General features: G+C 43.3%; 1 protein-coding gene across 1 annotated transcript; it reads right to left on the bottom strand.

Annotated features, from left to right (window-relative positions):
- Nucleotides 1-2,479: 2,479 nt before the first annotated feature.
- On the bottom strand, nucleotides 2,480-4,673 carry LOC124320826 (cell division cycle 5-like protein). The gene is made up of 7 exons (XM_046783724.1): nucleotides 4,550-4,673; nucleotides 4,312-4,490; nucleotides 3,702-4,244; nucleotides 3,294-3,642; nucleotides 3,021-3,227; nucleotides 2,655-2,956; nucleotides 2,480-2,585 (listed from the first exon to the last, which is right to left on the bottom strand). The coding sequence occupies exons 1-7, from the start codon at nucleotides 4,656-4,658 to the stop codon at nucleotides 2,496-2,498; spliced, it is 1,779 nt and encodes a 592-aa protein (XP_046639680.1). The 5' UTR covers nucleotides 4,659-4,673; the 3' UTR covers nucleotides 2,480-2,495.
- Between the last annotated feature and the right edge of the window lie 9,964 nt (nucleotides 4,674-14,637).

Raw genomic sequence — 14,637 nt, 5'->3', positions numbered from 1 at the left:
AAAGGACTGTAGGTGCTAAAAATCCGATTGGATCGAAAATCCTTGCCAAAACGCTAAGTATTTTCCTTTTCTTGATCTCTGTTCCTACTTCTTCTACCGCTTAAATGATGGATGCTGGATCGAATTGGAAAGAGTCGGATCCGGTGTTCAACCGGATTCTAACACCTTCTGTTGGCCATCAAAGGCCGGGGAGAATAGGCCTTTGACTTGGTTCGACAGTCATTTCTGCTTCAGGTGTTGTTTCAGTTCCTCGTTGTTGGTTACCCAGCTTCTCATGTTGAGTTGGGCGTCACTAAAAATGTCATATGTTTCATTTACTCTTTGTTTGGCGATTGTTAAGTCGCTTGCTCCGCCAAGATAGTCGTCCACGTATAGATTCTTTTCTAGCTGCTCTATTGTATCTGGAAAGCGAGATTTTAGTGACTTAAAATGTTTGTTGATTGTGACACGTAACAGTAAGTGGCTAGGACTAAAGCCAAAGGGCACCATTTTCCACTTATAGGCTATTAAAGGGGATCCTTGCATTGCTGGATCCTTGGGCCATAAAAAACTGATTGCTTTTGCGTCTTCAGTCTGCAAGGCGATGTTTAGAAAATCGTTTTCAATGTCAGCAATCCAGGCGAGTTCTTACTTTCGAAATCGTATTAGGATCGATAGGAGATCGGGATTTCGATTCCGTCCGGTCTCCAGCATGTCGTTTAGACTAGGTCCATATTTTGTTTTCGCCGCTCCATAGAAAACGGGTCTTATTTTCGTCATTGATTTGTCGACTCGGAAGACCGGATGATGTGGAAGATAGGAGTGGAGCTTTTTTCGTAGTCCATGTTCGCCTCTTCCACGAATTTGCTATCGATGAGCTTTTGGATCTCTTGGTGATAATTCACCAAGTCTCCTGGATTTTTTCTCTATATGTTTATAGGGCTTTCTACTCTTCCGGTGGCCAACGGGAGGTTTTTCTGGAGTCTCCATTTATCTGTCGACCAAGGGATTGGTGTACAGTATCTTCCGTCTAGCCATCTTGTTATTTTTTCGTCAAAGGAGTCGGAGCGATCCTCTGACTCCACTGTTTCAGCTCCTTCGAGATTCGCAAAGTTTTCTATTCTCCAAAAGAGAGAAAGTTCGAAATTAGTAGCATTTAATTTAATTTTAAACCGTTTAATGTCTGTCTCTCCGCTGGATCCAATTGGGGCATCCAAAAATGACGCTTCTGGCGGCGGAATTTGGAGACTGGCCGTTCCAGTCTCCTTTTCTATCGGAGTTTTGTTTGACTGAGTTGAAAAGACTTTCTGTTTTCTTTGGCTACTTGACTGGAATGATGAAGTTATCTGTGGCACTGGATAATTGGAAGTAAGAATAACATTTTGTATCACTTGATTTCCCATTTTTGAGTTAGTTTCTTGCGATGGGCCTGCTATCATTTTTCCAAGTTTTGTTTTGAATGCGCGTAATCCGCGATGGACTTTGTATTGCTGTTTCATTTGACAGATTTGGAACATTTGGTCCATTCCGATCAATATTCCTATTGGCTCCTCTTCTTCATGTGCAATCTCAAATCTGTCGTCAGCCATTTTTTTATTTTGGATCCAGATGCTCCTTGCAAATTTGGATCCTATGTAAGGGCCGGTATCTTCAATGTGGTCCAATTTAAAGCGATTAGTGTAGCTTTTGAGGCGCCTTTCCAGGTGCCACCTGCATTTCAACGTTTTTTTTTGTCATTTCGGGTTGACTAGCTTCTTTTTTCTTAAAAGCTCTCGTGCTGATGTTTTCTACCGATACCGTCTTCAACTTGAGTTGCGATGAGAGTGACTTTAACACCCATGAGCGATGACTTCCGTCGTCTGTAAATGAATTTACTATAGTTTCAATGCCATCCGGTCTGTTGACGAAGACTGTTTCAACTTCAACTTCACTTCCAATTTATTAAGGAGGAAAAGGTACTTAAATCCATTGGCACTTATTTAAAAAACTTATTCAGAATGCAAATTAAAATTAAGTATGTTGCCCCAGAATAAGTAAGAATGCTGAAAAAGTGCAAAGTTATATTAAGGAGGAAAAGGTACCATTGGGCACTTATTTAAAAAATTTATTAAGTATGCAAATTAAATTAAGTACATTGTCAAAGAGTACTTAATTTTTTAAAGTACTTAATTGTTTTTAAAAAGACACTTATTTTAAGATTATTTAAGTATGTTCTCCATATTAAGTGTAAAATTTTTACATAAAGTGCAAAAATTCTCCTTTTCAGTACCCTAAAACACGTACTAAACATGTTCAGTGCAACCTTTTAGTGTAAGGCAAAAAAAATTTTCTTGTTAAAACTTTTGATATTTTTAATATTTGTTTTTATTTTTTCATATTTTTTCATATTTTTTCATTAAAAATACGGGGGTGTACGGATATTTTTTCGAGTTGACTACCCCTCGGGCCAACGCTATGTGGTCTACAAATTTTAAAAAATTCCTTGGGAAAAATAACACTTGTGATAAACACTCGTCCTAAACTTGAGTGTACGCTTCCATTGTCAAATCTCCATGGCCCATACCAGCCTTTACCTTCTCCATTTCTACTTTCAATAACTCCTTGGCCTATAAAATAATAAGAAGATAAATTTTAACGGCCAAATATTTACTTTCTGGCAAACAAGATATACGCACCTGATCAATATCCTTGTCCTCAAATTCTTGGTAGGAATTATTGCTTAAAAAATTTTGGCTAGTCTCGATTATCTTCCTTGAAAGACCACCACCTTTTTCTGTTGAGAGATTGACTGTATTGCGAATTGAATCGTAATGCATCATCGTAAGCATTTCTTTTTTAATGAGTTCCTCTGCCTTCTGAAGGTCACTAAGGGGAGCGTCGGACGAATTGGCTGGTCTTAAAATTACATTGTTAACTTCTTGAGGGCGCGGTAGGCTTCGTTGCAACGCTTGGGACCGTCTTTTCAGTTCAGTCTCCCCTAAAATGACATTTGAAAAGAATGAATTTTGACATTACATTAGAGTTGAGACAACTAAATTTATTTTGCTTTTTGCGCTCAGCTTCAATACGAGCGTCAATATCAGCCTGATCCTCAACAGAGATGTAAGTTCTGGCCAATTCCCCTTCACCGGGTGTTCCAGACTCCGTATCCATTTCTTCCTTTGGTACTACAATTTCATAATCGTTCTTGGGAACCGGAAGTGTGCTCAAGCCTCTTTTGAGCTGCTCCTTGAGTGTTCGTTGCATCACTGGAAGAATAAAAAGGTAACTGTTTATTTCAATGAAAAATAACTATAACTGGAATATGAAAATACCTTCCGTAGGCTCCTCTGGATTGATATTTAGTTTATCTCGTACTAATGGAGTAGCACCAGGTAAAGTTCCAGTACGTGGTGTAGCTCCTGAAGTGATGCTCAACATGCCAGGGGTGGCAGAACCTGCAGCCCCACCTGGAGTGCGGAATGGTGTCGAAAGCAGTGTATTTGGCGTTGCGACTTCCTCTTTGCTTGGAGTAGCTCCATTAAAATCAGGATTGACCAACGATGCGTTAGCTCCACCCATCAATGGAGTTTCGACATGAGTAAGAGCCATCAGATTTTGGGCTTCTTGCAAAATCTTGTCAATTGCGGGAGCTGGACATCGTGGTGTTCGTAATCCCCCACTCTAAAAGAAACATTTTATTAAGTCAGCAGAAAAATGCAGTCGTTTGAGAAATGATTTACCTGCGTTAGGGAATAATCGGCCAAAAGTGTGTCAGAGACTCTTTGGCCTGTCTCACGAGCTGCATCTTGGGCTGCTTCTGAAGCTCTGCCCAATTTAACTACTTGCTCAAGATCTCTATCATAAATCTGTGACTCTGGGAGAACAAGCTTTGAACGTTTCGCAGCCGATTGGTCTCCTTGTAGCAAAGCCGATGGCACTTCATTCTCTTTCCGCTGCTTGAGTCGGTCCTTGTCCTTCTTACGTTCTCTATCTTCCTTGACTGAGCGTAGCTCACCCTCCAGTTGTTGTTGACGGAGTCTATGGAAATTCGGTGCGAAAGGATCAAACTGTTCTTCTGCTGTGCTGTGAAATCCAATAGCTGGCTGCTTTTCGAATGGAATTTCGGCATTGTAATCAACCCCGCGCTTACGGCGGTTGTGAGAGAGTGCTCCACGACGAACGCCCATGCCGGCAGCTCGCAACTCACGTCTCTTTTGTAAAGCAGCAAGTCTTCGGGCTTCTTCCAATTGCTTCTCTCTAGCTTTTCTCTTAGCTTTTTTACCCTATACAAAAATACAGATAGGTTTTGATTCATTCAATCATCAGAAAAGATTTCATTTCTCTTATTACCTGAGTGTTGGCTAACCTAGCTCTGGCTTCTGAAAGCATCTCTAATTCATCTTCATCCATGTCTTTGGGATCTGGGCGAGCTGGCTTAGTCTCAGGATTTGGGTCAATTTTTCCCAGAACGAAGTTTGCGTGGGTCATCTCCAGGTTCCTCACCATCTTCTTTTCTTTGAACCTGATCACTGCACAACACCTCATAATTATTTGGCCTTATGTTTTATGAAGTAAATGACACACTTACAGAAGGTATTCATAACGTTCAAGACATTGAGCGGCAGTTCTGCCAACAATAGGAGCAATTGTTCTCCACTGGGTAGGCATGAGCTTTGCCAAGTGCAAAAGTTTCTCATCCTCTTCACTGCTTGTTAGGTTGTAATCCGGGTAGTTAATTAAGTAAATAAACGAAGTGTATTCGGCGAGGCGAAACGAGCTTCTCTCTACAGACTCTTCCGAAACCAGACTGCCTTTCTTCCTGCTCGCTGCTTCCAAGCTTCAGCGCTTGAGCGCCGCACGACATCTAGCGGTCGCGGGAAGAAGGGCACAATAACACAACAACTCTCCCCAAGCTGTCACGCCGTAACCAATTTTACCCAAGTAGGGCGTGACAGCTTATTCACACAAATGATAGTAGCGAAATAAAAAGCATACAAATATACGGGGTGGCCGACGAGAATTCCGCGGCCGCTTTCCCAGAACGGAAACGGAGAGAGAAAACAAGAAACCAAAAGGGGGATACATGTAAATTCAAGAACACACAGTTTACCCATATGCGGTGAGCATAGCTGACATAGACACAATGACTTTCGGGGTTCGACGACGCCCACTTCGGCGTTGGGCCGGCGGATTTACACGGGGGGCGGCGCTCTTATCGTCGACGTGCACGGCCGTTTCGTCGTCGCCTGACTCTTCTGTGGTATGGGACGCACCGTCACGCCCGTCGCCACCATTGTCGCACGCCTGATCCTGAGCTCCATCGTCGTCACCTTCACTGCCGCCCGTGTTACCCAGGCGACGCAGGAAACGCCGGTTTCTCCATAGTACGCTGCCTCTTGCAAATTTCACTCTGTACGCGCGATAGCGCCCGATAGCAACGACCACGCCTATATGGCTCCACAGTTTCGATTTAGGGTCCTGCACGCGCACGTTGGTGCCGATCGGCAATGGTTCGAGGCCGCGGGAACGGAGATCGTAGCGCGTTTTGGCGTCCGCGTTCGCAGCCACCTGGCGATCCCTCGCCTCCATGACGGAATTCCAACACGTCGCGTAGGCCGAACGATGAGCTGGGACGATCGAGCGAAGCTGGTGTCCAAACACCATTTGAGCGGGCGATAGTCCGTTCTCCCGGGGGGTATTCCGGAATTCCAGTAGCCCCTGCTTAAACTCCTCAGTGTCCAGGTCTCCGGATGGGGTGATTTTCTCTACTAATTCTTTGACGGCCTTAACGGCCGCTTCTGCGTGACCGTTACTTTGGCTACAGTTCGGCGTAGAATTGCTGACGGCAACTCCCCATCGGTCCATGGAAGATCGGAAAACGCCTGCGTCGAATTGAGGCCCGTTGTCGGATAGGAAGCGCATTGGGACGCCAAGCTCGGCGAAGTTGTCGATAACGGCGTGCAGCACTTCCCGCGCGGTTGGGTCCCGTCTCCACCTGTGAACAACCGGCCATCCCGACAATCGGTCAGCGTAGACAATCACGTGCAGCTGGCCCGACTGGAACAGGTCGGCCGAAACATCCTCAAACACGTGTGTCGGGAGAGGGTCAGACATCATGGGCTCCTGTTGATTGCTCGGCAGGCGTTCCTGGTACGTAGAGCAGGTTGAAAGGAGTGTCGTGATCTCATTTGTAATGCCCGGCCAGTACACGGTCTGCCGGGCCCTTCTGTTCGTCCGCACGATTCCCTGGTGAGCCGCGTGGAGCTTCCTGAGGACATTCTTTCGGGCCGCCTGAGGTATTACAATTCGGTTTCCGAACAGCACAATACCTTGTTCCACTGATAATTGGTGGCGGATGCCCCAATAATTTCCCACTACGGCGGGTGCACGGTCTCGTTTCTCGGGGAAACCGGATTCGATTGCTGCGATTAGTGCGGAGTACTCTCCGTCGCTCGCGGCCACCGCACGGATCTCATCGACTAGCGGGTCGGGTAAATGAGGAGGGACGGCGGATTCATCCGGATCCAAGTTGTCGTCGTAGGAGATGGCGGCGATCCGGGAGAGGATGGTGCGGTGAGCAAATGCTGTGACGTCCGAGTTGGCTGCTTCATCGTCCGGGCCAGGGTCGTTTATCGGTGCCCGCGATAGAGCGTCCGAGATGGCATGCTCTTTCACCTTGCGCCACACGGTGGTGAAAATATACGGGGCCAGACGCTCTTTTAGGCGCTGGATTTTTAGATTTTCCACGGCGTCAAGGGTGTAAGTGTTAAGTATGGGCACGAGTGCTTGGTGGTCCACCACTAGCGTGAAAACAGGGAGTCCCTTCAAATAAAGCTTGCATTTGCGGATGGCCCATTCGGCCACTGCCAGTTCAAGTTCCACGATTGCGTATCGGGATTCCGTGTCTGTGCACCAGCGGGAATTGGCGTCGATGAGCCGCCACTGCGCATCATGTTTTTGTAAGAGGGCGTACCCCATTCCGTTTTTCCGGGATGCGTCCACCTGTAGAGATGTCTCCCGTGACGGATCAAAGCTGGCCAGAATTGGGGGCGGTAGTAACGCCGACTTTACCGCCTCGAACGCCATTTCATGGTCGACGGTCCAAATATAAGAGTTCCGGGAGCTGAGTAACGGGCGGAGCGGCCCTTTTGCAGCGGCGACATCCGCCAAGAAGCCAGCGAGTTGTTCCACGAGTCCCATGAAGGATCGGAGCTCCGTGATGTTATTAGGGCGTGGGAAGCGGGAAATAGCTTGCAGCTTGTTTGGATCGACGGTAACGCCGCCATGTTGGATTTCGTATCCCACCCACGCTACCTTGGGTTCCGCGAATTGGAACTTCTCGAGGTTGAGGGTGATGTTGGCCGTCCGGGCTGCTTGGAGGAGGGCGCACACACCTTTCACGTGCGCTGGGAAATCTCGGTCGAAGTGGAGCAAGTCGTCCACGACACGAACAGTGTTTACTTGATCGGCGAATGCCATACCCGCACGGCGGTGAAATTTGTCGCCCGAACAACTAAGCCCCATTGACGCCCGTAAAAACTTGAATCGGCCCCACGGCGTCATGAAGATTGTTAGGATTTGGCTGGACGGGTGTAGCGGGATCTGGTAGTAGCCGTTCGCGGCGTCGAAGCACGAGAAAAAATTTGCTCCGCTGTCGATTTCCGCTACTGCATCCCGAGGCGTTCGCGTGGGATGAGTGGGACGGCGGACAAACCTATTGAGGCGGGTATGATCCACGACGATCCTCAGCTTTCCGTTGGAACGGCGAAGGACCACTAGCGGTGCTGCCCAGTCAGTGGCTTCCTCTACCGGGACAATCAGCCCCTGCTCCACGTAATCGTCCAGCAATTGTTTCACCTCCGGCCTATCAGCGAAAGGAAAGGGTCGGGCTCCATTAACGTAGTATGGGATGGCGTCTTCTTGTAGCTGGATGACCATTTCCGGGCCGCTCATACATTGGAGGCCCGTAGATTGATGAGCCAAGTCAATATTATAATGTAAGTTGCAATCATTGTGGGCCTGTGCAGTTGTGACTGTCCAACTGATTGAGAATCACAAATAAAAGTTAAGCAATCGACAATTAGATCAAAATAAAAACAAATAATAAAATATTCTGGTTAGTTTTTTAAGCCTTTTGTTTGGTCGCAATTATACGTAGTGGTGTTGCTGGTTAAAGATATTTACTACTTCTGAATCGGTCACCGTCTGGATTCAAATAATCTTCAATGATTGATCTGTCACGTTGCAGATTGAACAACCTGTCCATTCAAAGTTTTTCTCTGCAGCCTGAGGGGAGAAATCAGGTTACAGAAGTGTTGTCACAAAAGAATTTTATCATGAAATTACCTTCACGGATGGAAGACTGGAAAGGTTCCTCCTGTTTGACGTTTTCAAGTATGTTGTAAGGGGTTGTCTGTTTCCGTAAGAACTTGGTGCAGAAGTGTAGACAATATTTCTGCGCAGCCCTTTCAACTCAACTTGTTATTTTTCCTTAAGTATTAGTAGTTTGTTGCTCAACACAAATTCTTTTCTCCTGTTGTGTAATAAGGAAAGAAACATTTATATGAATATAAAAATACGATGAAGTGTAGAAATTTTTAATGCTTTCGTAGTAGTTCAGGCTCTCCATTGAGAAAGATCAGTTGCTATAGATGAATGAATGATTCCTTCAATCACCTTATCCACAAAAACCTTCTAAATCTTGTTCTTCATCTTCATATGAAGCAAAAAAAAACACGAATCACTCGCCATTACGATATAAAAACTCGTTTTCACTAGAAAGAATACAAATGACATTTCAAACAAATCCGAGCCGGTCGCCATTTTGGTAAAACTTAAACGTTTTACTTAAAAGTTCGCCCTTTTGGCGGATGGGGGCTCTAGTTTGAATGGGAAAATGAATAGGGAAAAAGGAGTCTCTAGTCTACCCTCGTACCTAATCACCTACGATGAAAAGGTCCAAGGATGGCGTCGAGTCCATGAAACTGTGTTGAATGCGCGAGAGATTTTCTTTTTATAGTGGCGCCACATGCGTTGGTACCACTGTACTGAGCGAGAGAGAGAGAGTTTTTTAGCGTAAAATACTTTTGGAATTAATGTCCAGCAAAATCATTTCTTGACTAAATTACAGGCTTACCTCGACTCAAAGGTGCGCTGGTTACCATGACTCTTCTGAGAATTTCTGATTCCTAAGTACATTCTCTGGGCAGTTTTACCCCATCTTAGATGACTCCGTGGCCCCTGTTAAGTTCAATAGCACACAGATTAATTGTGAGTAAACTCTGAACAATTTATGAGCGATCACTAGAACGCTGATGAACGTGACACTCTAGTGTTTTCATAAATTCACCTGCAAGAATCCCATATCCACTTACGTCAGTGGACCATTCTTTTACATTTTGGAGTGCAGACAGCGTAAAATTGTTGGGATTGTATTGACATTCCAACAGCCTATTTCAAGATCTGGCCGTCGGAGTCGCTTACCGCGTCATCTTAACGATTACTGCCTTCGGGGCCTCCATTAGGTGGCCCCATTGTCACCATTGTACCCTTACCCCAAGTGTGTAATCCGCCCGATTCTGTGCTAGAAATAAATCAGTGTGAAAGAAAAGTCGATTGGGTTAACACCTTACTCTCAAGTGTCGTTTATTTCCTCATCCTTTGGTATGTAACCGGTAGACACTTCCGGCAAAGTGTTACATTCCGAACAAAAATGGTCTATCCCATTTTCTATGGCAGTTTTAGATTGCTAGAAAATTGTGAAGTGTTAATAGGTATCAAACAGAAGTATAGTAGCTTTTACTTACAATTTTGTGAATGGATGTTCACCTGGAGACTTCTTAAAACCTAACCCAATGCTGGCGAGTAGGATAACTTGTGACTTCAACAAGGCCTTGGTGTGCAGTTCTTCTTACATTTATCTTACTTTAATGTTTTTCCTATAAGAAAAGAATTCGATTAAGTAACTAAACAAAAGGATACATCATAAAAGCATACCCTTATATCTTGAAATAAATTGTATTGCATGGTATGTGGTTATAAGATGACTGGAAACGGGGAGCCTTGTTTGGAGCAATGACTTCTGTCCTATTAGACTTCTATAGAGTCTTTGGCCGCTATTTAACGCCATCCACTATTAAAAACACTTGCCGGCTTTCAGGCTGTTGGAAGCTCGATGAGTAGCTCGTATATATCTTCTCTTATGAACGTCACTTTTTGCTTTCTCTTTATAATTCAAGCTTGCTTGCAATTCTTTAACAGTCAAAACTGACGGATTTTGAGCCCCTTTTTCATCCATCCCTTCTATCAATTTGCTAACTCTCGACACCATATAATCTGAGCTGTTTTGCTGCCAAAAATACAAATGTCAAACGAGAAACAACGGAGGAATAAATAAGCATGGCTGCCCTGGTTCCTGACACCTTCAAAAATCTATTGCAGAGTGGAGACTCGATTACCAATAGTTAAGGCTAACGGCTCAGGTACAACCCCGGACTTAACAGGAGACCGCTAAGTAAGTCCAAGGTTGATTTGAAGACTATGTTAGTTTTTTTTTTTCTAGTGGCACCACATGTGGTGGTACCACTGTACTGAGCGAGCGAGAGTTTTTTTTTTATTGGAGGCGACGATTTTTCGGGCTCCTTATGGAAGCAAGTTTTTTTTTTGTTGGAGACCGATTACTCGGGCTCCTTTGACCAGAAATAGTTATTTTTTTATGAAGGACGGAAAACGAAACCATAGTCATTTTACGAATTGTATTTAACAGCCTAGACAGCTGCCATCTTCAAATAATATAATGTTGGTTAGTTGTACAGCTCCCTGGTCTGCCTCCTCCCTGGTGTTACTCCTCGACCAGCCCAGGTCAGGTCGTACGTAGAAGCGGCCACGAGATAGTCTTGCCTCTTCGTTTCTGGCGTACGCTGCTCCGAAGGCTGGATTCCGCTCAAAATCTCGGTAGAATCCGCCTTCATCCTATTCCGTAGAGCTGAATTCTTCGACTGAACATCACGCACGAACATACCCAGCAGAGCTGAAGCTCGCCCTCTTCCTCCGACTCGTCTTCACTCTCGACGACTCTGGCTGACAGCTCACTTGGAGCTGCAGCTGCTGGGTCCTGGGGCTCCTTGTGGGTTTGTGTGGACTCCGGAGGAGCTGCAGCAGGATCTACTATAACGTCCGGCAATGGGACAGGAATTTGCTCTGGAACCGGATGAAAGGCGTCAGCTGGCCGATAACGGATGTCCCCTTAATACCGCGGGTGGAGAGCTTCTGACAGTTGCTCAGCTTTGAGGAATCTGTGGGCTATAGGCAAGATTCCTTGGAGATGAGGGGCAACAGCGGCTGGTGGCAACTGGTCATCCGAGATTGGCTCCCGTGGTGGGGGACGAGGTGGTGGTTCAACCCAGGCGGGCACGAACCCTTCTTGGCGCAACTGTGCCCTCTCGATCTTTTGTCTTCTTTTTCCTATTTTGAAATTGGGCTTGGGGTCCTTTCGGCTCTTCTATTGGTTGTTGAAAGACCGAGAGATAATATTAGTGCCAAATCAAATGATAAAGGTGCGAGAGAGAGACAAGGAGAGGTGGCATACAAGAAAGGAGAGGCTATTGTTTTTTGTTGTTGTTTTTGCCTTGCTTCTGGTTAACGGGGCTTGAAACTTTCCCTGACAGAATTTTTACTCAAGTTGAAGGAGGAATGATAGAGGTGGCGACTTAGACTTTGTCTGGCGTGGCCGAGGCTGTGGGCCTATACGTAAGCTCAACGTGCTCAATGGCCTCCCCCTCAGGATAACCCGATGAAGAAGAAAGAAAAATAATTCAGGCAGAGATTCCCCCCTTTTTTGCAAGTTACAATTAAATTGACGCGTGGACCCTTGTTAGGTTTTTTTAATTGCCCCCCCCCAAAAAAAAAAGAGAACAAAACATGTGCGTACAAGAGCACGAGTCCCAATCAACATTTTTCCCAAAACATACCAGCACACAATATGAAATGATACAATTTAAGGACTGAATCGGAGTTATGTACTCGTGCAAACCTTGGCAAGAAAATTATTGCCAAACATTTCAACTCGAATAGCCGATATAAAATGTTGAAATAAAAATAAGATTTCAAGCTACCTCGATTGGATCTTGATTGAACCGTCTTGTAAGAAAACTTTGAATCCCTAACAAAAATTTCATCAATCAAACAAATGGAACTGTGGATAACTAGTCTCAAAGCTATCGAAGTAGTGACATGACGTGATATCCGGCAGTTCATTTTTCACGTTTTCAGTACGACAAGTACATATAAACATTTCTGTAGCTTAATTTTCTTTTTTTCAGGGTTAATTCCCTTGTTTGGAAACTTGTTATTCAGAATGTAACTGAAGATTCATTTAAAAAACTATTAACTTTAATTTCAATGACTGTTACATTTGAAATCCGTAGCAGTTTCTGTTTTTTCTCTATAATATTGAAATACCATGCCAATGTATCTGGAAAACTTTACTCGCAGTCATAGTTTGCCAGTTTTTTGGATTGATATATGGCTTTTTGTAAATAGGAAGCAACCCAGAAGGCCATTGATTTGCTCCATGCAGTAGAGTTCCTCGTAGTACTTGTACTTGTCACCACTTCTGAAGGATACTAAATCAAGGGAATTTATTTTAGTTTAAATACATGATTTAATCATTCTTATTTCTTATATCTGACAACGGTTGTGAGTAATGAGGCGATACAGAACTCACTTAAGTAAGCGTTGAACGTCTAAAAAACACAGAATCTTAAAAAAGAATCCATTGGATTGAGAAAATCTGTAAAGGCTTTTTTTGTAAATCATAACATTTCATGCTTTTTTTATTTGATTGTTTATAATTATTATAGAGTAAGAATTTAATGCTTAAAGGGTCATTCCACGTGAAACCAGCCAATCGCAAAGACGGCCATCTCATGGAAGGCACAAGGTTTTCCACAATAAATATTTGAAAATAGTGAATTTTAGAATTTTGGGCTAAAGGGGAGAGGAATCTAAAATAAGGGATTTCCTCCCGTTTTGCCAACACATATCCTTAGACCATGCCGTGGGTAAGGAAAGGCCATGCGACATATTTTTGAGATGATGTAATATTTAAAAACAATACAATAAAATATAGATCCCTTTCACCTTTTTAAAATAAAAAATCATTGATATATGGAGTATTAATTTGTCTTTCCGAGAAAAAAATGAAACTCGCAGCTCCAATTTAAGTCTACTAAAAATGCCTGCGCGAGACACCGTTAGGCCTATCTCGCGCGGGTTAAAACACCACTTTCGACCGGGGTGATCCAATACCTGGCGTGGGTACTGTATAACCACCAATATAGTACACGATATTTGGATTGATGTTTCATCCAAAGGAATTCCTAAGTATTTTTCAACTTCTTTCATTATACCGTCTAGCAGGACGTCTTTTAGAAGATTTCTTGTGTTCTTATTCTTAGCTTCTTGGTCCTTGCAAGTAGTTCGTAGCCACTTGGCATACGACGACAGGTATTCAATCTTCTCTTCATCACTTGAGTGGTGAAATGTTGTTAAACATTTATACCGTTAATATTAAACCACATACCTCCAAGCAGTCTTAGTTGAGCCCTCCATTAGAAAAATATTGTCGTTCAGCAGCCAACATGCTGTCAACAATGTCACAAACTGTTTTAATTGTAACTCTAAGTGCCTTCAAAGTAGTTAACGATGCAAATGGTTTGACTTTCTGGCGCAGCTCAACTGTTTGTTGTCCATCAAAATGCAGAGTCTCTTGGAACACGCGGTCAAACTCTTTCAATTTCTAAGGAAAATTAATAAAGTAAAAGTTATAACTGGAAATAAAAAACCTGCCTTTTTACAACGACTCCATTGGTATCTGGGGTCTTTTGCTACTTTTTTAATCGTATTTTTTTTATCTACCATTCATAGCGCCAAATACACAATTCAATAGTATAATCAGCTTTTCCCTCTTTTCTGTGTCTTAAAAAACGGATGGAGTTTTCAAAAGAGATAGTTCAGAGAACATCAGCATCGTAAGTTTCCTTTCAAAATGTATCGTTAATTAAGTCGCACATTTATTACTGCTGCATATTTAGAAACATCTGAAACTTCAAGGAAGAATTATGCCACAAGTGTTACAAAGCGAATGGCTTTAGACGGTAGTTATTCAATTTTTCTCATTTAAAAAGAAGTAATTTAATAACCAGATTTCAGAATACTAAAATTTCGTGGAAGAAAATTGCGATGAATATATATGGAAAAGGAAATAACGATGCTAAAAGAAGAGCTGAAGAAGTTGAAGACCGAAAAAGAGGAAATTGAGAAAGAAGGGAAAAAATTAGTTTAAAGATTTAAACGATTCCCTCCGGAGTATTAATAATATCACTTCTTAATCTAGTTTGTTATCAGAGTGAAAAGGTGATGAATGTTCCGAATAAACACCATGGATTTATCTTTGTCTACCGGATGATGTTTAAAGAAACTTTTCAAACACAGATTAATTTAATTAACTAAAATATTTTCTAATTGGTGGTTGAAAAAATGAAGACTTTATGGCAATGAGTAAGCAAAATTCGAATGAATTGCAGCAGCTGTTTTCGGTTTCACCGTTAAAATTGAAGAATTTTTTGGTGTCCAGCTGACTGTAATTCTGAAGAAACATTGAGATCACTACAGCTT

The sequence above is a fragment of the Daphnia pulicaria genome, chromosome 1 (genome assembly GCF_021234035.1).
Source record: "Daphnia pulicaria isolate SC F1-1A chromosome 1, SC_F0-13Bv2, whole genome shotgun sequence".
Taxonomy (NCBI): Eukaryota; Metazoa; Arthropoda; class Branchiopoda; order Diplostraca; family Daphniidae; genus Daphnia; species Daphnia pulicaria.
Note: the sequence above shows the minus strand (reverse complement) of the source record. Positions and strands in the feature narration are given on the sequence as shown.

Bases quoted from the DNA above. Each gene is read 5' to 3' on its own strand.
- LOC124320826 (XM_046783724.1), bottom strand. From the start codon at position 4,658: ATGAGAAACTTTTGCACTTGGCAAAGCTCATGCCTACCCAGTGGAGAA. The intron at 4,491-4,549 runs GTAAGTGTGTCA...GGTGTTGTGCAG, and splicing joins GAACGTTATGAATACCTTCT to TGATCAGGTTCAAAGAAAAG. The intron at 4,245-4,311 runs GTAATAAGAGAA...ATTTTTGTATAG, and splicing joins CTAGGTTAGCCAACACTCAG to GGTAAAAAAGCTAAGAGAAA.